General features: G+C 42.8%; 1 protein-coding gene across 2 annotated transcripts in view; it reads right to left on the bottom strand.

Annotated features, from left to right (window-relative positions):
- Positions 1 to 14,952, bottom strand: part of col27a1b (collagen, type XXVII, alpha 1b) — a 115,693-nt gene extending 100,741 nt beyond the window's left edge. For both annotated transcript variants that reach the window (XM_050051534.1, XM_050051535.1), the window contains exons 1-3: positions 14,431 to 14,952; positions 11,362 to 11,426; positions 1,887 to 3,208 (exon numbers count right to left, since the gene is read on the bottom strand). In XM_050051534.1, the coding sequence (XP_049907491.1) occupies positions 1,887 to 3,208; positions 11,362 to 11,426; positions 14,431 to 14,483 (1,440 nt within the window). In that variant the 5' untranslated portion in view covers positions 14,484 to 14,952. The remainder of the gene's footprint in view (positions 1 to 1,886; positions 3,209 to 11,361; positions 11,427 to 14,430) is intronic.
- Between the last annotated feature and the right edge of the window lie 12,405 nt (positions 14,953 to 27,357).

Raw genomic sequence — 27,357 nt, 5'->3', positions numbered from 1 at the left:
CCGAGTTGCACCGCCGTGTTTCGACAGTAGACCAGGTGGGACAAACCAAACACTGGCTCTAGATAGTCATTTGCTTTATGCATCAGCTCCTCCATGACAACCAGCATTGGAAAAACACCAATTTTTTAATGTGAAACTGCTTTATTCAGTGTTTTTACTGGTTTAAATCACCGGGTCCGTTTATTTTGAGAGGAAGAGACCTCTGTGGATAATTTGGCTTCTGTTAAAAACCTCTTGAATGTTTTGATCTTAAGTGATCAGAGAGAAAAAGTGAGCAATTATTCACAGGTGCTGGGAGAGCTGCCTGTCTCCGACGTGCCAAATAGCATCAGAGAAACACTGATTGGTAACATGAAACTGCTTCATTCAGTGTTTTTACCAGTTTTAATCACCTCGGGTCTCATTTATAAAAGTTGCGTACGCACAAAACAAGGCCTGAGTTGTGATCTATAAAAACAGACTTGATGGGAGAAACTTTGACCCATACATATGAACATTTTGGAGACAGGAAGTTGGTGATGCAGATAGAGATGTAGAAGCCTGATTGTAGAAATTGTCAATTATTTTTATAAATGAGACCCCTGGTCTATTTGTTTTGGAGAGGAGGAGAACTCTGCGGACAATTCAGCTCACGGTAAAAAACTCCTGACTGATAAACACTGGACAAACTCTGATCGGGTTGAAATTTGCAGTCCTCACCACTAGATGCCACTATATCTCCCTAAAAACGTACACACCGTTCCTTTAAGATAATCCTGTGAAAAGGATTGTTTTAATTTCTCTTCATTAGTAACTTTTCAGTTCTAACATTGTTACACTGAAGCTTATAGCGTGATGTGAGCAACAGCAGTAGGTCTTGTGTTTTTAGACATGCAAAACCTCAGACCTACCATCAAAACAACGTGTCTTGAAATTTAATACTCCATGTCATAGGCCTTTAACTTTTAATATGTATAAATATATATGAACATTGTGGAGTCAGTATTTGAAAGAAAACAGAAGAGAATTTTTCATTTCCTACAATTCCTGCACTGACTCTCCTACCAAGAGAGTCTGTGGTGCATAAAATGGAAAAAAAATACAACAGCCCTGAATAATGGGGATAAAGCACTGCCTTCACTTTGTATAGCCCTTTCGATTCTGACTCTAAATAGTTAATTGTGCTCAAGTACTTTATCCCTTTTTACCTTTGACCCTGCTTTAAAAGTATCCATTCTCTGAACAGTCACACTCCCTCTCAGAGGAATCTAACACCTCACCGCCAGCCTCTCTACACAGACAAACACTAACTGGCAGAGGCCAGCTGTGAGCCTGACTATTTCTACCGCTGCTGATGAAAAGAAAATCACACATTAATCAGCACCAATTGCATGGGGAAAGAAAGTCTTTAACACCACATGCAAGTAAGAAAAAAAAAGAGTCAGGACAGGGAATGGAACAATCCTGAGTGATTAACACAGCAACACACTATTGTCACATAAGCAAACATTTCAGAGTGCCTGGGGACTGCTAGATTCACAAAACCACACGACACGTCAGCATCCACGTCAGCAGCAGTTCCGGACATCAAAGAAAGGAAAACCAAAATCTAAACAGCAAGCTGTCATACTTGTATATCATTGTGATCCAAGAAGGTAATTTGCCCAAAGCATAGAAATGGGGCAGCCAAGTGTTAAAACGTTCATCTATTACAATTCATATGTCCTCATTCATAAGTTATTCATTCATAAATAATCACTAAAACACATAAGATAAACAGACATTCCTGTAGTGTGTGCACAAAGAAACACTAATTATGGTTCAAAGTTGTGATAAATACGCACATACTCATGCACAGGTTTCAGTGGCAGGTGTGTGTTGTGTTTGTTTAGATCTCGCACACTCACCGGCAGTCCTGGTTCTCCCTTTAGTCCAGGTGGTCCAGCCAGCAGTGAGAACTGGGTTGGTTCCAGGTCAAATGTTTGGAAGCCATCTGTTGCAGCTGGAGTGACTGGAATAAGTGAGGTGGGTTTGACATCCTGCACACTGGTCATTTTTGGCTCAGGTTTCTTTGGAGCTACTGTGGTCAACTGCGTTTTCTGGGGAAGGTAGGCGTTTGAAGGAGACCCCTGCGTGAAAGCAGCTGTGATGTGGAGGCTTGGCTTCGTCCCAGGTGGTCGGGTGGAAGCAGGTAAATCCATTCTTTCGCCAAAAGGTTTCTGAGAAGTAGTATCTCCTTGGTTTGTGTTCTCTCCTGCACTGCCATGTGAAGTTGGTTTGGGGTTTGGTGGCGTCACGCTGATCTTAAGAGATGTAGTAGCAGTTTGAGTCGGAAAATTAAACGGGCTTTCCAACCCTGGATGAACCGGTGGAGAAACAGACACAGCACCAGGTTTTGGAGTGCTCGCAGTCTGATACACAGATGTTTTGTTCAGCATCAGCGAGCTGTCAGTTGGAACAAGAATCGTAGTCCTGGTGTTTTCCTCAGTCAAGGCCAAAGTAGGTCTCTGGGCCTTTTTGGATATCTCCGTCAATGACAGTGGAGTTACATGAGTGACAGTGATGTTTGGATCTACGGGATATAGAGGTAGCAGGGCGGGAAACACGGGCCGATACGTGTCGGCTTCTCTGCACTGTTTCTTAATGTAATCACAATAGTTATGAGCTGCCTTAGCAGAGGGATAAATGTCAAACTGACAGATGGCACCTTCAAACGGCACCGAGTTATGGTTCATTTTGCCCAGCAGGAAGGAGCCCTCTGCATCCAGAGCCTCCTCTTTCTTCAAATGCAAATCTGCATGTACACTCCTCTTTCCACAAGAAGTGTGTAAAAACACCTGGTGGCCTTGGATATCCAAAGCCAGACTGTGCCACTGGCCATCGTGGACATCATAGTCGAAACTCACAGAGCTCCTCTGCCCCACGTGTACCAGGACCTTCCCCGGTACGAACTGCACTCCAAGCTGCACTTTCCTTTTCTTAGACAGCACTGAGAAAAGAAAAGCGCTGTTGATGCGGTGAACAGACAGGCTGAGTATCAGGGAGAGATTAGTGGAGCTGTACGCAGCAGGGATAACGGTGCGCAGAGGCACCTGGATACGTGCCCTCGGGGTGAGGATAACTCCAGACTTGAAGGGGATGATGCCATTAGGGACAGATCGAGCGCCTGAAGATGATGATCCGCCTGATCTTCTCCCAGAAAGCCCGAGCTGCTGCAGGACATCCACATCTTCGGAGAAACAGGAGAGACAGAGGTCACTGACACTTGGTTTTGGAGACTTAAAGCATCTTAAGATTCTGAACAAGAACTAACTTCATTTACAATATCATGATTCCTGAGTTTATATAAGAGAACATAGATTTGTCTTTTGCATGCTAGCACTTTGGTAAAGGCACCCACCACAAAGGGCTTTACAGAAGTGCATTAAAGAAATACAATTACACATAAATGTCAAAACTCAAAGTAAAAAGGAAAAAGCCGATTACATAACCCATTTCACTTTATGTGTCCCTTAATAAGCTATTTAAAAGAAGATTAATTTGCGTAAGATACCTATTAACAACCTCCCACTCAAGTGCACTGATCTGCATCAAAGTATAAACTGAAAGAGCCAAAGTGCATTAATATAACTGATAATTCTGTTGCGATGCCAAGCTGTGAGTTCACAAGTTTAAAGTTAGACTGATGGGAATCCTGCGGCAAAAGTAATTCAAAACGACTGCACAGACTTTCCGAGAGGGCCACACATCAACATCCAGTTTTGAGGATTGCCGCAAATTATGTAATCGTTACATCAGTCTTAATTAGAACAATGTCGGGAAAAGGAGGCTGCACGTGTCCCTGGAGTAGACAGTGTTGGGGTTTTCAGAGGTGTATTAGTACAGAGACAGAAAAGCTATCTCACTTTTTCTGCTAATGTCTGTTGATTAAAGATGATCGCTCTGACAGGGGTCCAAGATCATGAAAACATACTGCAGAGTTTTCTGCAGGTTTTAATTGCTACTTGCATCTCATGGGAGGAAGATGCGGGTAATTTTCACACATTACAGTCTTGTGTGGACTGTATATTTCTCCTAATTGGATCCACAGCAGGGTTTAATTAAATCCACATTTCACTGTGGCGAGAAAGAGCCTTTATTATAAGAGTGTTCTGTACAATAAGTGCTCAGTTTTGAGCAAGAGTGAGTCCCAGCCTTTTCAACTTCAAGCTTCTCACTCTCAGTTGGTGACCATCCATTACAGTACTAATAGAGAAAGGATAACATTAAAGAACATATGATATTCCTCTCTACGTTGTGATACTGAATTGATGCAATGTAATATATCAGCAAAACAAGGATGTGTCACACGCATCAGCACACAAGATCTACACAGTCAGCACAGTTTCAAGATGGACACCCAAGATTAGTGTCACCGATTCAGTATCAGACCACACGTCTTCCCCTTGTGTTCCTGAGTTATGGCGTTAAATCATGACCAGGAAAGTGTTTTTGCAGAACATTATGATGTCACAGTAACGTTAACCTTTGACCTTTTGATATAAAATGGAATCAATTCATCATTTTATTCTACAGAGTGCTGCAGGGATAACTTTTAATAGGCCAACCCCTCGTCAAAGAGTCACTGGGATTGTAATCTCGCAAGACAGATTCTGCAGATTGTAGAATCTGTCGGCAGCCCTGTGTGAAAGACGACTACAGAGGGGGGAGGGCGGGGCTTTGAGTTTGAACGATACTGCGCTTTAGCCAATTACAATGGAGGGGGCGTGGCCGAGATGTGCAGGTGTCCCCAGGAAATGTATACCTACAGAAACAGCAAGCTCCGTGTCCATAGCGACCGCTCCACCCAAAATGCCGTCTCATCAACGTGAAAAAAAATATTTTTTCCAGCGGATGTCTTAGTTACAACATGATTGAGCAAACTGGAGTAGTTTAATGTCGTATCTGACAACGGGAGGCTTTTAACAAATGACGTCCTGATGTTAGCTTTGCTAACTGTCCCTGTCAGCTGCAGCCACTGATGCTTTCTAGACATCGTGATTTCCCAAAACTGAATAAATACCACACATAGCAACACAAAACTGCTTTGCTAGCTCAATCATGTTGTAACTAAGATATCCGCTGGAAAAAATATTTTATTCACGGACTGTTTATTGAGTTATTACCTTATTTTTATACAGTCTATGGTTATTACAGACACCGCTAATGGCTAACATTAACAGCTAACGGTTAGCCCAGCTAATCTACGATAACCATGTTAATTACAAAACACACAGAAATAGTAACGTTTGTTCAATCATTGTGTTTATAGACTTAACAAACATCAGATTAGTCTACACGGTGATATGGTGACGTGAAAAATGTGATATATAGCTAAACTCTGCTGGTTTTCTACCCGAAGTATTTGTAAACAACGCGGCGATTCCCTGGGGCACCGCCGGAAGTGAAGGGTGTGAGCGATCGCCGAGGCCCTTGCACTTCTGTTAGTCGAAAAACTCCGGGCTGTGCCTCCAGAGGTAAAGGAAAAAAAAAAAAAAAATTCTTTTTTTTTTTTAACCGATGGATTTCCAGATTGCTGGGATTGTGGTTTATTGCTTTGTAACTTATGATCGTTTATGATACTTACACCTTTTGTTCAGCAAGATAATCTTCACAAATGAACACCGCTTTTATGATTTTTGAAGCGTAAATGCAATCACCAGAAGTGAAAAGCTAACATTAGGCTACAAACAAACTACTGTATAGTCACATGACTTCAGTGTCGCCACCACAATGAGACTATTCAGACGTGTTTGGAGTTTTGACGCTCTGTAGTCTCGTCAAGCCACTTGTTAGCGAGTCAGGTACGTACTGACATATTTTATGTTGTAGAACAAAATTTGACAGTCCTTTATTTCAGGCTTCACCAAAAACCTATTTAAAAACTCACTGACTTTCAGATGAGGGAACTGGGAATGCAAAAATTCTCTCATTTCCGGGTTTTAAGACTCATAGCTTCACCAGTCTATTAGACATATGTGTGAAATCTTGTCATAATTATAGTATTAATTCTTGAGTTATGGTCAAAAACATGTTTTGTGAGGTCTGAAACTAATCAGTTCATCCTTGAGTCCATGTGGACGTTTGTGCCAAAGTTGAGGAAATTTCCTTAAGGCGTTTTAAGATATCCTGTTCACGAAAATGGGACGGATGGATGGACAGCCTGAAAACCTAATGCTACAGCCACGGCTGTCACCGGCGCAGAATCATGTTTTCAGACTCTCAATTATCTCTCAACTCCAACAAACTATGTCCTTTGTGACCCCTAAACCCAACACAGTGGTCCCCAACCCCCAAACGGAGAACCACTGGAACATCAACACCCAGGTTACGCTAAATCTAGGATATTACTTTCACAAGCAAAACATTGAGCACTCTTAGAAAGTAAAATCTGTTTTTGGTTCGAACATCAAAACAGACTGGAAGCGTTTCCATTATCATACTATTGTCTATTGTTAGGCACCGGTGCAAGTCTTCAGTAATGTCAAACAAAAAGCTTTTTGTTTAGTTTAGTAAGGTTTGAATATAAAGGAGAATTGATCATCCCCAGCCAATCAGCATATCCCAAGTTCAGCACATTAATCCTCTCAAAACGTGCAGCATGGAAACTAAAAGCTTATATATAGATCTCAAATATCCGTCCTCTTCCGGACTAATACAAAACAAATGTGGGCAAGACTGAAATAAACTACTAAATGATGAATTAGGGCTCAGCCGAGCAGAACAAGTATAGACACTAGACATGTTTGGGAGGGAAACCCTGCTCGATGTGTGCAGGCAGTGGGAGGTCAGCTCGATTGAAAAACCCACACATGGAAGAGAAACATCAAACAGAAACTGAAAAAAGACCAGAGATTTTCTGCAGCTGAATTTCCCATATAGCACTCATTTGAATTGTTAATATGGTATGATGGAAGCAAAATTGTTCTTTCATTGTGTGATTTGTGATCTACTTTAGGGCTTACCCTGCGTATCTAAATCTTAGAGGGTAGACAGGCCGCCTAAGGCTTTTTGTGACCTCCTGATGAGCTGGGGGTAAAAAAAACTGAGAACTGAGTAGAACACATCCTGGAGACAAAGCGCTGTGTATCAGACAACACAACTTTTCTCAGAGAGCAGGCACGTTCACAAACTAATGTATTTCCACCACGAGCAACATTCTTGCAGCTTTAAAGGGACTGTTCACCCAAAATCAAAAATATTTTTCCTCTTACCTGCAGTGCTATTTTTCGTCTAGATTGTTTTGGCGTGAGTTGCCAAGTGTCGGAGATATTGGCCGCAGAGATGTCTGCCTTCTCTTGAATATAGTAGAAACTAGATGGCACTCAGCTTGTGGTGCTCAAAATGCCAGAAAAATACATTTGAAAAACTCAACAGCAATGTCTCTTTCCAGAAATCATGACCCGGTTCCTCAAGATAATCCACAGACCTTGTTGAGAGCAGTTTCATGTAGGACTATTTTCTTTCTACCAAAATACACCAGCTTACCGAATCACCGCGCAGAAGGAAGTGTGCATCTACTCATGAACAAGACGCTCGGGCTCGTGACAGCGTGAGATGTAAACACGAATGGCATCCTCCTCAGTTCAGCTGTAATGGTAGCTCAGTGATGCTGGGTGAGCTAGTCGAAGATACTTCTCTCTTCTCTCACTGTGATACAGTTGACGGGTGTAGCTCAATCAAAATAAAGTAGTTCCTACATGAAACTGCTCACAACAAGGTCTGTGGATTATCTTGAGTAACCAGGTCATGATTTCTGGAAAGAGACATCCACTACATTCAAGAGATGGCAGACATCTCTACAGCCGATATCGCAACACTCAGCAATGTACACCACAACAATCTAGACTGATAAACAGCACTACAGGTACGAGAACAAATATGTATTTTTATTTTGGGGTGAACTGTCCCTTTAACTTTCACACTAAATTTGTTAATTCAGAAAAAGCAATGCAACATAACTGATTCTTAGCATTTAATACAACTAAGATAAATCCCAACACCAGGTCTTCACAGAGCTCTGCATCCAGAGATGTTTTTGGGTCACACTGTGATTCTCAAGAAACAGGGAGTGAATATCTGGCCTCTGACTCACATGCACAATAATGTACCCAGTGGCCAGAGGATATTACCAAAATTCTTAAACTCAGTCAAAAGTTGTCTCAGTTGTACTTTTGCCATGCCACATTGAAACAGATTTTTTTCTTCAAAAGGCACTGAGAGAGCAATGAGACATCACAATTCCTAACATCAGTGGGTGCATTCCCACGGTCTATGTCTCTGTCTTACTCCACATGAACTATTTATTAACATGATTATTATTCAAATGGTTTGCTTTCTGCCTACATGGCATCAAGGTAGAGGTGGAGGTGGAGGAGGGGTGTCACCACAGGGTTGTTGGTTTGATTCCCAGCACTGAGCCATCATCTGGGAGAAGGCTAGTATTACATCTACGGTGACACACTGAATCTTAAAATCTGTTCCAGTTATGCTGCACAGTGGCTGACTTTGATGACCCTGCTAAAGGATATAGTGTAGGCAGCTTACAAATGTGTCGCTATGGCAACTGTGCTAAAAGACTCAATTTAAAGGTCTGTGCAGCGTGCACACTGCCAGTTAAAGGTACAGCTCACCCCAAAATAAAAAAATACATATTTTTCCTCTTACCTGTCGTTCTTTTTATCAGTCCTGATTATTTTAGGGTGAGCTGCCAAGAGCTGGAGGTATCTTATGTGGGGATGTCTGCCTTCTCTCAAATATAATGGAACTATATTGCAAAGTTCAAAGCACCAAAAAAAATACATTTGAAAAACTTCACATCAATGTCTCTTTCCAGAAATCATGATCATGATGATTACTTGCTATGAGTGGTTTGTAGAAACGACTTTCTTCCTACCGAAAAAATCCCGCCAGATGTATCACCTCACAGAGGAAAGTGTACATCCTCTGCTATCTCACCTAGCCCCAGTGAGCTAGCTAACATTACAGCTCCACCAAGGAGGAAGCCTTTACTATTTACATCTTGCATTGTCACGAGTACAAGCCTTACCATCTATGAGTAGATGCACTCTTCCTTCTGCGCGATGATAAGGCCAAAACACACTAGCAGCAAACGCCACACGTCAAAAAATTTATACCCCTGGTATTTTCAATGTACAACCCCACACATGCATCAGCGCTCCTGAACGCGCCACCCCTTAGCACTTCACCCGACTGTCCTATTCCCAGCCTCGCTGCCCAACGAATTAAACGCATTTTTTCCCCCACTCACTCTCCGCTTGTGCTTACCGGCTCCCGTAGCAGCTCTTTTTCTCAGCTCCTATGGCAGCTCAACTCTTCTCCTCACCATTGATGCATAAAGAGAACTCTGTAGCTGTTGCTGTCTCGTGTGCAACAAAGAATGGATGAGGAGAGACTCGTTGTTGAGTATGACAAATATCTTGAGCTTAATGACCCACAATCCTGTCATTATAAAGACAATGGCCAAAAAGAAATTGCCTGGTGGGTCGTTAATGAGCTGCAACGTCTAGTGTGTGGAGCAGTACTTGTCGCATGTCAAGGCAGCTCCGGCCGGTGTGTTTTCAGCTATATAGTTGGTGGGTGTAGTTTGGTAGCAAGAAAATAGTTCCTGTATGAAACTACTCACACGAAGGTCTGTGGATTATCTTGAGTAACTGGGTCATGATTTCTGGAAAGAGATACTGCTTTGAGCACCACAAGCCAAGTGCCATCTAGTTCCATTATACCGGAGAGAAGGCGGACATCTCTATGGCCAATATCTAGAACACTCTGCGACCTGCACCAAACAATCTAGATTAATAAATAGCAATACAGCTGGATTTTTGGGTAAAGTGTCCCTTTAAGTTTCGTTTGGGTGTGTGCAGGTCAAAATGTACGAACAGCGGCCCATGTGGTAGAAATGACTCCAAAGGAAAGGGTGCAGTACACCAATGCTAGATTAGGCATTTAATACAATGGACTATTGCCAGCACCTAACAAAAAGAATACAATAGCTTGTGATTGCAGTCATTTCCCATATGCATGACTTTCACTGCCTCTTATGAAACCAGAAGGCAACATAGAGTATTTATCCTACAAATGAGACTGAACATTGTGCAGGTTTTTATATTTTGCCACTGCAGCCTGCATTATTAAGGGACAAATTTCATTAGTCTCTTAGAGTTTGCAATTGAACACATCCTTACATATAAAGCTGTACATGTCTCTAGGCACTCAGCAGTCATCACTGGAGGGAAATATCAACTGATGAAGGCAGAATTACAGAGAAATTGCCAGAAACAGTTATCATTGAGCACAGTGGCTCACATTATCAGAGGCATCTAGCAACTGGAAAGAGCTCTGATTGAATGAAATCTGGCAGATTTTGACTGACAGCAAAATCAGACAAACATTCTCACAGGGGTCTTTAAATGGTGTAACAGGAAGCTGGCTGCATCAGACATCAAGACACAGCTGAATGTGTGTCGACAGGAGAAAGGGTGCGCTTCAACTTGGCAGATAAGACTTTGGGAATCAAGGGAGACGGGTCATGTAACACCTTGGAAACCTCTACTGAGGCATCAGAGAGAGGTTTGTCGTGGAAATTGATACTGACTTTCATTGAGCCATTTCCAATTAAATCTATCAAAATATACGCCCAAAACAACTCAGAGTTGTGTGATATGTACGAGGAATGCCCTACTTTAAGCTACTTTTTCATGTTTCCACTGAGAGTATGGGGTGAGGCGAGAGCAGAGTGCAATGTACCTCACGCTCAATTTGCATGGGAGAGAGAGGCGTCTGCAGTTTCAAACTAATCAAGTTCAAGTGCTCAGCACACAACATCCAGGGGCAGAACAGAGCAGCTGATCTCCAACAAAGACTTAAAATCTTTTCCAGGGCAGAGTAAACATATTGAATCAGAGTTTTTGGCCTTGATAGATCAAACAGTGATGCTGAAAGAGGAGCAGCTGAGCAGGCTGCACATGGAAAATGTAGATGCTGATCACATCAGTCATAGATAATCCCTGGATAAACATGGGCCCAACAAGGGGCCGGTGTCTGGGTAATGTAATTACTGACTGTGGTTATTTTCACTTTCTTTATTCAATTTGCGTTCTGTCATGATTCAACTTTGAATAATGATGAAATGACCTAGTTTATCTGAACAGTCTCACCGAGGTGCAGTGCGCAGGGCATACCTGAAAGTGTCACCAACCTCCCGTGAATCAGTTTTAATTTCCTCTTTTCCACAATGCCTCTGAGGCACGATTATAACGCTACCTGTGTTTGCGTGAAAAGATAATTACTACCTTCGCCCACCCTTGTCCTAAAGTGGCTTACCTTGTGCTTGTGCTAGCCTCAGAGAGCAGGTGCAACAGAGTATCGTCCAAAGAATGAGAACTCTCCTAAAGAGAAAGACGCAAAAGGTTAGAAAAATAATGTCAGACATTCAAGGCACAGATAATCTGGGAGGTTGTCCTTTACAAGTCATTAATATTTCAAGTATGATCTGATTGTTTAGTCTCTAAAATTCCAAAAGCAATGACCAATTCCCATCAAAGATAACCAGAGCCGTAAAATCTTGTCATTTATTCTATTACTTTGTCTGATCACAAGCTAAAAACATGTTTATGCTTTCATTTGTTTATTCATTCATTAATTCATTCATTTCCATAACCACTTATCCTATTAGGGGTCACCCAGCTGACTTTGGGTGAGAGGCAGGGTACACCCTGGACAGGTCGCCAGACTATCACAGGGCTGACACATAGAGACAGACAACCATTCACACTCACATTCACACCTACAGACAATTTAGAGTCACCAATTAACGTGCATGTCTTTGGACTGTGGGAGGAAGCTGGAGTACCCTCAGAAAACCCACGCTGACACGGGGAGAACACTCAAACTCCACACAATAGGGCTCCCCCACCCTGAGGTCCAAACCCCCCACCCCGGGGTTCAGTCAAGTCTTAATAATGATTAGGGATGGGAATCAGTTCCAAGTTGAGAGCCAGTTCCAAATCTTCCATCCATTGGCATCGTATACCTCTGAGCTTATCAATTTCTTTAAGCAATGGCAGCATGTTTTTTGGACAGTTGCACATTGCAAAACAATGACCTCAAACTCATGTGTCTACATTCCTGGAAACCTGCAACAAAAAGGAGTCATGGCAGAGAGAAAGACAGGTCCAAAGTGTGGCTTCATTTCACCAAGAAAGATGACACCAGTGCTGCTGTAATGTCCGTAAAATGATCTCTCCAAGTAAAGGTAGAAACACCAGCAAAATGCTGAAACATCTTCCCACACAACATGGACTTAAATTCCACGAATACCATGTACTTGATAATCTACGCACGAGTGCCACTGCTACTCGACCGAGCAGCACGTCCATTACCGAGGGCAAAATGTCCTGTGTTATAATAACATTAACGCCACTCAGGCAGGCTTGGCAGATTTTTTTATTTGACAAGGAAAAAGTAAATGAAAACCAGTGCTGTACAAATATTCTGTCACTTCATCCATTTCAAATGATGACAGACAGATTGTTGCTGCAGCTAGCTATCAGGCTACAGTGAGCTCAACTCATCAATCAGCTCGCCCCTTCAGCTGCACAGGGAGGGAGAAAGGGTTGTGTCACTGTTGCATTGACGCCGAAAACCTGTTTGGGTCGACTTTTATTCCACACAGGAATTGATCAGGAATTCATAAAGAATTGGACTGATAATTGGTATCAAGAAATCTTATCAATTCCCATTTCTAAGGATATGAAACTAAGAAAAGCAAGATCATCTGTCGCAACCAGAAGCTGCATAACACATCTAAGTTATAGCCCAACATGTAAAGATGAATCTGACACACTAAAACTCTTGACACTCATTTGCTATAAACTCCTGAACTCCCAGCTCCTGCAGCGATCACATCGACTGCAGCAGCATCTCTGCTTTGCTCAAAGAGTCTAACGTCTGTTTCAAGACAACAAGCTTTGTCTCATCTCACTGCCTGACCAGATAAGCTACTGCTCAGCAGAGCTAGGTGAGTGCTCCCGCAGGACCACCACTGACAAACCTAAAAAGAAAAACACACCTTAAAACCTACAATCCTGACTGAAAGATAGAGAGTAATGTAACACATCAATGGCACCGTTTATCTCCAACACATTACTTTGCTATAACCTTTTTGAAGGCAGGGTTTGAGAGGGTTTCATGGAGCTAAAACAGGTGCACAATTTGATCGGCTCATAAAATACCACGTAGTGCTCAAACTACGATTAGATCATCTCTGTTTTCACATGATTACTGTGGCATTTATCATCTCGTCAGCAGATAAACGGCTACTTTTACACCACTGATTTTTCCTGAGACGTTTACGACTCAAGACAGGTGATAAAGGAGGTGTCGATGGCTCACACGTAGAGATGAAATGTCTCTAAAGGTGTTAAATTATCTCTGATGAGTGTGAAGTCATTATCACCAGGATAATGTTGCTTTTACTCTCTCGGAGCTAATGATGTGGTCGTGTGCAGTGTGTGAAACTGGACCTCGAGGAAGCGATGTCTGAAGTGAACCAGGCTCTGTGACAAGTGCCATAATGAACGCAGTTACAGGAAGTCTATTACATTTGCGGGTTTCCTGAGAGCCACAGGAAGCCACTGGTCAACCGCTGACACACTGACTGCTGGGTTGAAGCTTTTAAAAGTTTCCCTCCTTCCTCTCTTTACGTCCCATTCACTGCTCTCACACTGGCATTAGCAGAAACACATAAAATGAGGAGGAGGAGGGGGGTGCTGTGCTGTACAGTGCAAGTTTGTGACCAAGTTCTTCATATGTCCAGCAGTGGTTATATGATGCAACATTTTGACTTTTATTTCCCCTCCCATTGGGACAGCCGGGCCAACCAGCTGAGTGAGATGCACAGCTGGGAGGAGAGAAAAGGGGAGGAGAGGACTGTCTCCTCCTCTCATACATCTCCCCTCAAATCAGTCCCAGATCATTTGGCAGCTCGGTCTGGTACAAGCTGCAAAGACACTACTTCAAGAGCAGTACAGCAGGCTACACTGGCTTCCACTGAAGTGTGTGAAGAGATGAGAAAAATTGTTTCCATAAGCTGTCCTGCAACCCATTAAAGTATAACACCTGTCCCAGCTTATGGCTGCTTAATATTCCAGATATGGATATTACATTTGTGTTATTTCACTGAATATATTTACAAAAAATCAGCATAAGACTACTTGTTTATAATATTACAACTTACTTACAACTTGACACGACTTGCACTGTCAAACAGACACTAATTTAGATGCAGGTGATGTTCACAAGCACATGAATGACTCCATATTGAACTTGATAACCCTTACAAACACACGGAAAAATGGTGTTTAGTTTGAAATTCAAAATGAATCGACTCACCCCCCGACTCCAGTGCTTTTGAGTTTGGAGTACGGGGCATTGTCCGGCTCCATTGCGGTTACTTCATTCTTTCTTGGGAGTTTTTACTACAGTCCAGACGAGGCAGATAAAGTTTTTCCATTCCAGGTGTTCCTTGAGGGTCGCGCGCGGAGTGAACGTACCAAAAAAGCAACCCCAAAACACAAACAACGACTCAAAAACTGCAGGGTTACCCAACAGTGACAAGGATGCTGTCTGTCATTGTCTTCTTGTCCCAGTAGCCTCCTGCTTCTTGAAGATGTCACCAGATTTTTTAAAAAAAGACGCTCCGCAGAGCTCCACCTGTGCGCTTCTTCTTGTGTTTGTTCCTTCTTCCACTCGCGCGTTTTGTAAAGTACAATAAAGCGTCAAGTCAAGTCTGGTGCAGCTTTCCACGGGGAACCGATGCAGGATAAGATGACGACCGCCGTTGTATGTGTGTTGTGCATGTGTGTGTGTTCGCTTCCCAAAATGAAAGTTTATTGTGGACTGAGGAAAAATCTTGAGAACCGGGAAAGGGGGAACACCTCCCTCTGTCGCCCTCAGCTGACATCGAGGGAAAACAGATTTGAAGCAGAGACGGTGCAGCTTCAGCTCCTTCAGCTGAAGGTGTGTCTTTTGGGGGGAAGCAGGGACACAACACAATCAGATTGTTGCTTTTGGAGTCTTTTCAGGGCTGCAGCGAGAATTTTTAAAATTTGGGGGCCATGAGTCTGAGCCCCCTCAGTCCACCCCACACCCACCTGCAGGAAACTTTCACCACACCAAAAACTCCTTTTAAACCTTGCTGTTGTTTTAGATTTTTTGATTTTTCATATTTTATTAATTCAAGGTTCGATATACACTCACCGGCCACTTTATTAGGTACACCTCTTCAATTGCTTGTTAATGCAAAAAGCAAATCAGCCAATCACGTGGCAGCAGCTCAATGCATTTAGGCATGTAGACATGGTGAAGACAACCTGCTGAAGCTCAAACTGAGCATTAGAATAAGGAAGAAAGGTGATTTAAGTGACTTTGAACGTGGCATGGTTGTTGGTGCCAGACTGGCTGGTCTGTCAGAAACTGCTGATTTACTGGGATTTTCACACACAACCGTCTCTTCGGAATCCACGGTAAATTGGTCGTAGGTGTGAATGTGAATGTGCATGGTTGTCTGTCTCTATGTGTCAGCCCTGTGATAGTCTGGTGACCTGTCCAGGGTGTACCCCGCCTCTCGCCCAATGTCAGCTGGGATAGGCTCCAGCCCTTCTGCGATTCCCAGCAGGATAAACGGTTATGGAAATGAATGAATGTTTGTTTTGATTATATCAGCATTTTAAAAAACTTTACTGAAGTGCATAATTGTTTACAGATGTTCTCGTTAATAATGAAAATACTAAGAAGAAAGTAAGTTAGTTGAGCTAAACAGTTCAGTCATGACCTTGGAAACAGCAGCTGGGAATCAATTTCAGGTCAACTTGCACTCACAAGTTCTGGTGATTTCGATTCCACACGTCTTCATCTAAGGAACAGGGTTTGCTCAGTCGTCATTGCAAGGTCAGCAAACAAACTGTCAAACTCAGTTCTAAAGATGGCATAAATAAGAAATCCTAGAGATGATCCAAATTTTTTGAAGTTTGAATACTTAAAGTACAATGAACTGTGATAAACACTGTGTGATGTGGTCAAAACGCTCCACAGCAAGCGAGTTAGTGGACCTTGAGTTGTCGAATTAATCAGGGCTCTCTTGTGGACAAAGTGCGCAATAGCAACTCTGTTGTGAAAATATCACAGGGGTGTCGGAGGCTTAGTGGTAGAGCAGGCGCCCCATGTACAAGGCTGTTGCCTCAGCGGCCCGGGTTCAACTCCAGCCTGTGGCCCTTTGCTGCATGTCACTCCCTCTCTCTCTCCCGCTTTCATGCTTGTCTGTCCTATCAAATAAAGGCTAAAAATGCCTCAAAAAAATCTTTAAAAAAATATCACAAACATGTATTTAAAATTTATACACGTTAATATCTTGTTACTTATCTGCTGATGTGTGGTGATGTATAATTGTAACTTATGTGATAAGTTAATGTCAGCTGGTTGATTTATTGGTCACAAAATTGTAACTGAAATGGTTAGAAACCAAAAAAAACCTTGATATCCAGAGCATTTTTTTCTTTGTATAATGAGTATACTTGAAGCTGAGTCACATAAAAGGCCCTTCATGTAATCATCTCTGCCAATAAACTGTCACTTTCTGAAATAAATGTCATGTCTTGTAAGAGGGGAGGTGTATTTTTTACAGCATAATCTGTTTGACAGATGAAAATTTACAAAGTAAACACCCCTCCTACTGTTTGTACTAAGTCCCACCAAACTATGGTACAATATTTTGGACGTGTTTCAACTACAACAAATGACCAATTCATTTAATCAAGTGAAAAGTTAAACCAGCTTTTTGTGACAGCCTTCCTTCACCTCCTGCTCCACCAACATCCACTTCCGTTCTCACCAGAGAAGCAGAGATCTGGGTTGCAGGGCTGCACTGGTTCCAGTGTGTGTGTGTGTGTGTGTGTGTGTGTATGTGTGTGTGCGCTGTCGTGTGCTGTGAAATTCCTCTGCCAAAGAAAGTCCTCATTGACCCGCCTTCAGCAAACACGCTATGACAGTGTCCAGGGGAGACCCAACAGAGCACCGATTCAGCCGCCTGCAACTGGATCCCTCCTCCTCACACAGAGCCCCCTCTCAGCTCGTCCTCTCAGGGCCAGGAAGGAAGGGAGCTCACCACCTTGAAAGAGCACTTCCCATGTACCTGTCTGAGCTACGTCGGATGTGAGCTTTTGTTACCAGGAGTTTTAGTTCACAGACAAGAAGGGCAATGTCCTCACAGTCTGTGGAGGAGCGCAGGGGAAGATCTACAATCTAGGGTGTAAAGTTTCATGGTGTTTGAAATGATTATTGCAGCAGCTTATGGAAGTGGTTCTCAAACTGTGGCCCAGGGACTGCCAAGTGTTCTTGAAGGCATACCAGGGGAGCTGAAGCAAGAAGAGGAATAGTTTAAAGGTATTGCTAGACATACTGTATGCTTCTATTGCAAAGAATTGGATGAGAGGACAGTGATATTTCTCTCATAAATATGAAGCTACAGCTAGCAGCTGCTTAGCTTAGCCTAGCATAAACACTAAAAACGGGGGAAAACAGCTAGCCTAGCTCCATCAAAAGGAAGCAAAACATGCCAACCAGCACCTAAAGCTCACAAATTAACACATTCATTGAATCCAAACGAAAGCCAAAGTGTATGAACAACATACTGGGCTTTAAAGCTGTGGTTGATAACCTTTGTGAAAGTAAAATTGTGTCATATTTGCTGAAATTCTGCAACAAATATATGAGATAGACACTCTGTGAAAAAAAAAACATAGCCCTCCAATACTCCTATTGCCGCTACCCAGTCAACATTTGTATGTGGGTCCCATGTGGTTAGTAAATGAGCTGAACAATGGGCCCCATATGGGATTGTGCACGAGTTTCATAATAGCTTGCCAACATGGGTGGGTTTACCCAAGTGAGCCCCAAATGGCTTATGCCACAGCTACCTGGGTACCAAGTGGGTATAGGCCCGAAATGGGCATCCCATCTTGGGCCCACTTGGGTAAAACCACCCATATGGGCAATTGGCATGGGGCCACCTCATGGACAGTCCCATATAGGGCCCATTTTCAGCTCATTTACTACCCACATGGACACAACATACAAATGTTGGCTTAGTAATGGTGTTTGCTAGTATGTAACCTGGCGTGTAGGAAACAACCAAAGCTAAGGAATCTCCAACCCAGCTATCAATCACGTCAATCACTGCTTGTCAAACTCGGCAGCGCTGCTCAAATATGAATCAAGATTCTGTTACTGCATTGCATATTTCTCACCTCAAATGTTTTTAGAAGCATATTTTAGTGTACTGTTTACCTGTAAAATGAAAAGTTTGTGATCTGGTTGCTGTGGATGGAAGTAGTCGACCAGAGTTCCGCCCACCGACTGGGCCAACTTTCTCATTTTACAGCTAAACAGTACACTAAAATATGGTTGTGAAAAAAACTGAGGTGAGAAACAGGCAATGCAGTAACAGCATTTATATTTAATGAGTGCAGCCCAGTTCACGAGCAGTGATTGACATGACTGACAGCTCCATTGGAGACTTCTTAGCTTTAACTATTTGTATTCAGTCACATGCAGTAGTGCCATTAGAAGCTCAACAAGGCAAAAGCGTAGGCAGACCAGTATGATTTTTCACAGATGATCTGTCTCATTAGTGCTCTGTAAATAAAGCGACCATTTCAGTAAATAGGACAAAAGTTAAAATAAAAGTTACCAACTGCAGCTTCAAAAGGAGTTGGGAAGTCACTGCTCACAGCCAAGTAAGAGAAAGTTCAGCATGTATCTCCTCATAAAACAATGACTTTGTGTTTTTACACTGGTGCTGAGATGCTGTGGATTTTGTTACTCTTGGACAGAGCCAGACAAGCTGCTTCCAGTCTTTATCCTAAGCTAAGCAAACTAGCTGCTGGTTGTAATACACTCTTTGAGAGTTATTTTTATTTAACTCTCGGCCCTGAACCAACAGTGTATTAGTTCTGGCTCTGAGCTCTGATCATATTCATTCTTACTGAAGAGAGGCTCAATATATTTTAAAACAGCCGGGCACTGTAGTTTCATATTGGTCAAATGGGAGTATGAACTGCATTTGTAGGGGTCTATTTTCAACTGGGGATTTGATGCACTAATGAGAATTTACACCATGAGGACAGAGTATAGAGAAGGAGTCTGCATCCTGTATTACTAAATTATTAAAGAAAAAATATCTGTCTGGACCCACAAAACAGAATTGGGCCCTGTAATGAAGGAAACACCTATTAAATCTAACTTGAGAGAGTTAACTCAGAGTGTTACCTTTTATATATATTGACGTTCCTCCCCTACTCTGCTTTCCCAGCCCATTTTCCCTCTCCCAGTAGGCAGATATCCAGGAAGAGGAAGCTTATATAAGGTGTGAGTGTGGCCTGTTTGAGACTCTTTGGGACCAGGCGGCCATCTTAGGTGATCTTATTTGTTTGTAAGTTAGTTTCTTTATCCCTTTTTTCCCCGTCTCTTTGTTATTGACCATATATTTGAAATACCATGCTTGTAGGGAGATGTAAGATAGGGTATGTTGAAGGTGGCATGCTGTTTTGACTGCAGGAGCAGTGGTAGTGGAAAAGAGGGTTGTTGTGTTGTGGTGAGGAGCAGTGACAGCCGGCATTAGGGGGTTGAATCTGGGATGCCAGAGATCACGGTCTAGCCTCCTGAAGGTGTCGCGGGACCAACTATATGAAGGGAGGTTCCCACCTGATGACCCCAAAGACATGTTAGTTATCACTGCTCACTGGTCTACATAGGTAAGCTGTGTCATAGGCTATTTTCACTGGGTGCGGATCACTTTTTCAAAGTTTCTTGTGTTTATTTCAAACTAAATGAGACCAAGCTTGTGCAGGTACTAAATACAGAACAAGAGCAGCTTTTACTTTTCTTATGTTTTGGATAGGCGGTTTTGGTGAATTGCACAGGATTCATGTAGGGTTAATTTCCATATAATCTTTTGTCAAAGCCACATGTGGACACTGGAGAGAGGTAAAAAGCCACAGAAGGCTGTAGAGCAGATCGCCAAAAACGCTCATCCTTGCAGCAAATTTTTCCCAGTGGTCACTCGTGGTACTGCAGCGACAAAATCCCCTGTGGCTCAAAAGCATTTTCCCCATAGACCACCATTGTAAAAGGGACATCTATGAAACTATAGACAGGACACCTCAAACTGCAAAAAGGTTCATTATAAATCTTTATATTGTCAAATTTTGAGCCACAGTGGTTTTATGATTGTAAAACTTAAGTCAAGCCGAGAAAAGCGATGTAAAAATCTGTGACATAAAGTCTAAGTCAAGCAGGAACTTGTGGGCGGGGCCAGCAGGAGAAACACTACAGTGCATACTCAGTCGGCCGCATACTGAAGTAAACCTGGAAACTAGAAACGTTTTGGCATATGTGCCGGAGGAGCAACTCCATTGGAATGAATAGGCGCCATCTTGGAGTTCAGTGTCTAGTTATAATTGCATCTATGTTCTGGAGCATAGTTGCCTACCACTGGTATAGGAGACTGACTCAAAATTTACTACTATGCTTGTGATGATGGTAATTGAGCAACATTGAGCAACATTTTTTGATAATAGGAGACAAAATTTCACCTGACTCATACTTCAATGCATAATGATTGAAGGAAGCGGGTCAGTGATAGCTGCCAGCATCCATCTCTCCCCTTCTTACGTAGGCTGGAGAGACATACGTTATTGTTATGTAAAGCTTTCCCAGATTTGGTTCCTTGGGACAGACAGGTGTTTGTGGTCTGATATGCCGGTGGTCCTCGGCATGAAAATGTTGGAGAGCCCTTTTTATGTTGGCCTATGGGACGCTGCGCCTCAGGGCAAGAGCACCACAATTTCATGACCGATTTCCTACCTGACAGCAGTTCAACAAGAGTCTCCTTCTAATCCCAGCAAAGACCTTCCTCCACTCACCACTGAGGCCAAAAGCCTGTTTCATGGAAACCGTGAATGAGCTCTGATGGAAAGAGAAATTAAATAGAGTTGATTTTTTTTCAAAGGAGATCCGGAGGCAAGTTTTTCTATTAGTGTTTTATGAGTTGATTTTCTTCCACTCATCACATATGACTGCTATCCTGGACCCCGTCTTTAACCATTGACAGGTGTGGATAGACGCTTTTGACTGTTTTTACTCCAGACCAGTGGTGGGTAATAGAAGTCAGCTGGCCTGTATACCCCGACATTATGATGGATATTAGGAGTTCAGTGTCTGCAGGAAATTTGAGGATTTTCCTGCAGACACAGTGACAATGTAACTAGTGTCCCCATACCATATGCATATATGAATCATCTTTAGCTGACAGAGCATTTACGAGCCACATTTGCTTGTGCACGGTCCAAGTGCAGCGGTGATTTATTCCTCTGACTGTGGCTGCCATTTCTCAGATTAGCAAACAGACCTGATGGACTGTGATAATTTTAGGTTATTCCTTCATGTTTGCTATTTTTATATCAGGCCTCCAAATATGAACTTTGAGAATAGCACATGGAGTCTTGCATGACTTGCTCTTATGATGGGAACTCTTGTCTGATAAACACAGAGCCTTTTGTTTTACTCCCATGTCTCGGGGAATTGAGGCCAGCTGAATGCAGCAACCTCTGTCCAGGCACAGCTGGATCCAATAAGGGCATGCCCCGGTGCTGTGTTTACCCATTCCATACATTACAACAGGAAATTTAGAGAAAAGTTCTATTCATTCTTGTTAAGTAAGTCCAAATTAGGGTGATATAATAGTATCTCTCTGTTTCTAATATGCTGCTGCCTCAGGGAGGAACTGTATAGCTCCTGCTTAGGGGATTGTTTTGAATAGGTTTAATGGTTATATAACGGTTACTGATCTCAGATGACACACCATGAACTCGACTGAAAAGATCAATGAAACAAAAGTGGATTAAAAGCATTAATGGAAACAATTTTGATAGTTAATTTTTAATTTAATTTTTCAAGCACAGATTACAAAGATTCACCTTCAACAAAACAATACATTTTAATATGTCAACTTTGTCACTCTGCAGTCTGGGAAATTGTTCATTTCTCACTATTTTTGATGTTTTTAGACCGAACAACTGCTTCCAGTTCAGTTGCCTACAATATAGCACTTACAATAGCGCTCTTATTTGAGTGAGAGCATCAGATTTGATATTGGATCAAGCTGTTTCAGTGTTGGAGTGAGTTTTTTTGGACCATTTACCAGCTCGATGCTTGTTTGATCAGTGACTTCTGGTGTCAGACACCGATGAAAAAAGGCATCCCTTCACGTCAACATTATTGTAGTGGCGTGTGGCAGCATCATGGGGAAATGTGGCAGGATAACAATGAAAGTAAAGGCAATAAAAGTCCAAGTACAGTGGGCAGGAGGGGAGGTGGATGGGTCCAACGGTCACCGACTTTCACCTGGAAGGCTGGTGTTTGCTTCCCATAAGATTGTAAGATTGTAAGATTGTTTTTTCCTAAACCCAACCACGTGCGTTAGTTGTTGAAGGAAAAAAACAGTCAATTTGCAGTGTTGTACCAACATAGTGCGTTTATTTTGAAAGAGACTGTATGCAAATTGTACATTTCCTGTGAAAACCAAGGTGTATTTTGAGAACAGATGCTGTATGTAACAGGTAGAACTTGACATGGCGCTCCAGACCATCAACAACCAACACAGCTAGGGTACCTTGCACATTGTATCTTGACGTGGAAAGTCCACAACCACACATTTACATTCTTAGTCTTATGTGAGATATTTTCCCTGCAAGTACTTGAGCACTCCACAATAATTTAATGAGTACTCACATATGGAAGTCACTTCAAATGCCCATCCCTAACAACGGATTTGTGGTCACAGCTTATTGTCTTACTCTAAGTGCCTAAAAAGTTAAACTAATCCAGGTTTAAAGATGCAAAAGAAAAAAAAATCTAATTTAAATCATCTGCCACTAGGTCAGATTCTGCCGTTACAAAACAAAGACAGGTAATTTTTTGGCACAAAACAGGAAAAGGGTGGTGCTTTTTCAGTGCATATGAATAAGTGTTGAGATTTACAGCTGAAAACATGCTTTCATTAGGGTCTTGTCCATATAAATAACAAGTTATGAAATATCAGGGGAGTTTAGGTTTCTATGAATGGCAGGTCGTTGATTAGCGACATGTTCTGGGGTTGAGCTACATGTTAAGTAAACGCATTTGATATTTTCTTTTACGGCCACAGGTCTGTTACACCCATCAGTCAACTCAGGCTCCATGTTATGCTGCAGCAGTTCACACGTTTCCTGCATTAGGCATCTGTACAACTTATTCACAACACATCATCAGTCAGCGCACACCAAGATTCTCATTTCTTCCTTTACTTTTCCACAAAATGGTAATGATGATAATTTGAGGAGCAAAAGTGCTTGAACACAAAGTCTGAATCTTTCTGAAGGCCACATTAGATGTGGTAATTATTGCCAATTCCTCACCCCGCGGAGCTGCAGAAAGACAGACGCTGCTGCCAAGTCGCGGGCATTGTTGTGGTGACATTTGAGTGGAGGATCAAACCGCTGATGAATAATCCATATTGAAAAGCTGCTCTTTCTGCCAAATGTCAAACAGCAGCAGGAGCCATTGTTCAGTAAGCGGACTCTACAACTTTCCATTCATGATCATCACAATACTGTATCACACGCTGTAGTGAATGTGGCAATGCAGGGCACACTGAACACACAGTTGTTTATGATGTGTAGAGTTTAAAGACTGTGGCACTGGACTCATAAACTGTCAGTCACATCATTATTATTATGGACTTCCCTCACCGACTCTGCCCTTTACTCATTTTCTCACCTAATGAACATTAATGTTCTCTGAGCAGCTGTAATTGTGAAGACAGTGAAGTGTACGATGCAGTTGACAAAATGAATTCCTCTGCCTTTAAAGAATTTCATTATTTCTTTTTAATTTACAGTTTCACTGTAATTACAATGGCGCCCCTAGAAATTTTTCACAAGGCCGGCCAGATGGGGCAACTGAAAGTCTTGGAGTTGCGCACTAAAACAAAAGCCACAACTGAATTTCAAGAATTTGTTTATTCTGTTACAGGCTAGTTGAACACTATGTCAATATGGAGTGTCAAAGGAGAAGTCCGGTATTTTGCACTTTGAGCCCCATTACTGGGTTGTTTATGATGAAATAGAGTGGCTAAGACCAAAATACAAGCAAGTCGCCCCCTCGTCTGAGACTGGGACTGGATATCTGGCATGCTAGAAAACTGGAGAGGTGTGACATAACTGACAAAGAACATCAGCCAATGAGAGGCGGGATACGTCCCACGTCAGCACGCAGGAGGAGGACAGAAGAAATGTGAGGACAAGCCGCAGGGTTGCCACTTGCCAGGTCCGCTTATTAGCCACGACTCTGGGCTTATTTCTAAAGTTGAGTTGCTTATTTGGGCTTGCTCTCGAAACGTCACCTTTCTCTATATATATCCGTCTAATAAGTTATTTAAACGCATGATAGTCGCTTCTTTTGGGCTTGTTTCCATAGCCCTGGTTGCTTGTTTCTCTCCCAAGATCTGGCAACACTGACAAGCCGGCAAGCAACAACAACAACAATGGCGGCGTCCACAGGATCACGGGGAGCGCTTTGATTTTGGACCCAGGCCCTGGAGGCAGATCTGATTCAACACTGGGAAGAACATCCATGCCTTTACGATGTGTCGTCCAAGTTAAAAAACGTAGTTTGGTGACGTCACCGTGTTATCTGGGGCTCTGTCGGCGAGGGCTCGGTGGAGAAATCTTGTGGTGTGCACACAAAGATCGTAACACAGTTCATCACACCTGGTGGTGATCTGTCTGTGTCTATATCTGCTCTGTGAAGCACTCATGTCAGTAACACTGATGATAGTCAAGGACTGAAATGTTTGCTTTGAGCATTTTGAGCACTCTTCTTTTTGTGACATTTTCTGACATTGATCTCAGCCTGTGAACCTTTTTTGTGGCTGTCCAGATCAGTTGAATTGGTGTGCATGTATCTCTTCTGCCATCCTGTCTTGATTGTACCAATGGATCAGTGGCGATTGCTCTAAGACTGCAAGGGAAGCTCAGCTTCCCCTAAAATGTCAAAAAATAAGTGGTCAAATATGTACTGTTGTGTTTACATTTCATTGACTAAATATGCGCTAGAACGCGTTCAACTTTTGTTCAGAATCAGCTACTTATCACAGGTCACTGACGCGACTTTCTTCTCATTCATTCCCGTAGCGTCACAGTGCATTAAACAGTGGAAGCTCAGCGTCCAAAGACTTCAATGGGGAAGCATAGAGTGGGTTGTTCCACTGCAGCGAAACTAGACAGTCATTGGATAAATGCTCGGTTTTGTCCCGCCCATCGGACGCTCAGCGTCTCTGGGGGTCTATGGGGCAGTGGGCTGGCCTCGGCTGGCCTGGACGCTGGGCTTCTGCATGATGATTGGATGATCTGTCTGAGGCTGAATCCCTTTTTGATTGACAGCGAAATGAGCGAATCAGCGATCTTGAAATATAAACCACCACCGGAGCATTTTTCAAGTTTCATTCCGTTGTTCCGAGTTGATCTGGAGACTTTTCCAATCCTCTTAGTGACTTTTTCTTTGTTAAAAACGACTAGCGACAAATCTAGCATCTTTTTCTGGTGTTATTGGAGACTGTACTCGTGTTTGGAGACTCTGACTTCTGTCGCTCTGCAGTTACTGTCCCCAACGAGCAGCGAGTGCTGCTGTGAGCCGCTCCACCGTCCCAAAGCACGCACAGGTGGTCACACTAGCCTCGCGCAGCAGCCCCAGAGGGTAGAATTTACGTATAAATAAACGGACACATTTTATGATGTAGGCCGAAAATGAGCTTCCCCTCCTTGAAAGACCAGCAGCCGCCACTGCAATGGATGCCATATGTCGATACCACTAAATTCGCGGTAGCTTTAATGAGTGTGCCACAGCCTTCTAAAGAGTCATCACCCCCAGTCATCCGTTCTCTTAAGGATTCCACTGTTTAATGGGCCTACTTTAAGGTGGATCTCCCCCAATTATGGAATATGGTCTGAATATGTGGCCTCCAACCTTTCCTTTTGACATGTGTGCACTTAAAATGAAGCAACTTAGCCCTGTCTCCTAGGTTTAATTCAGTATGTGTAAGCCTACAAGTGATTTTCCATTCTCAAATTTTATACGTTTTGGAAGCCTAAAGGGATATAATAAAAAAAATGCCTTAAATTCTTCATCCTGACCCCTCGTATTTATCCTGTGACCAATTTTGTGGTTTGGAACCAGTGGTTTGACTCCAGCTGGCTGTCCCACCAATATCAGCTATAACTGTACTACTAATGTAACTGTGGCTTTGCATGCGTCATCATCACAGCAGTACGCAGTCTATAAATTGCTCTCCTATTCTGGACGATAAAAGGAGATCTGTTATATCGAGGCCCTGCAAAGAGGTCTCGCTGCAGCGCTACATCTCACAAATCTAGAAGCCTTCGCTCTCATCCTCAGCCAGGCCTTTCCACATTTGTCCTCTGCTACACTGTGTGCAGCGAGCATGAGCCAACATCAACTTCCTGCTCCCCTCTCACTGTTTACTGCAGAGAAAATGAAGACTTTAGAAGTACTTAATATTGAGGTTAATCAAGAGCAAATCGTGGTCTACTGTGAGAACCTGATTAGCTTTCCGTTGACATAAATTGGCAGAATGGTTCTATTTAGCCAGCCACAGAGCCAGGAAATGTTTTGGGGCTTGCAGCAAATCTCCATGTGAAAAAGATATTATTGAATTAACACAAATGGCCTCAAAGACATCTGATTTGGACAGACTAGACAAAACAAATTAGCGCGTGCCTGCGGTCGGCACACAGCGGACTTAAATGGACCCAACAGAGGGTTTGCTGTTCCGTCAGAGGTCCACCGCCCCCGGGCTTCCGTAAACACGTAAACACCACCTGGCTTTCTGCATGTGGGCTGAAAGCAGGTCTGCTGTACACAAACATACACCCCTGCCCATCCATTCCCTCATGTCATACACTGACTCAGACTGTTCCTGTGGCACAGATCCTCTAAGTGGATACAGTCAGTCCCTGCACACTTTGGTGTTAATTTTGGTGGTGGTGAAAATGACGCAGTGTGGAACCCTCAATGTGCTGCTGTTTGGACATGCATTGAAATACGACCTTGTCTACACTGTCTCAATAAAGGCTGTTTTGTCTCACACAGCTTTTATACACATATACAGACGTGACAAGATCAAAACAGCCACTATGCTTCTTCAGA

This window comes from Epinephelus moara, chromosome 8, assembly GCF_006386435.1.
Source record: "Epinephelus moara isolate mb chromosome 8, YSFRI_EMoa_1.0, whole genome shotgun sequence".
Classification (NCBI taxonomy): Eukaryota; Metazoa; Chordata; class Actinopteri; order Perciformes; family Serranidae; genus Epinephelus; species Epinephelus moara.
The sequence above is the reverse complement of the archived record's forward strand: the minus strand, read 5'-3'. Positions and strand labels throughout refer to the sequence as shown.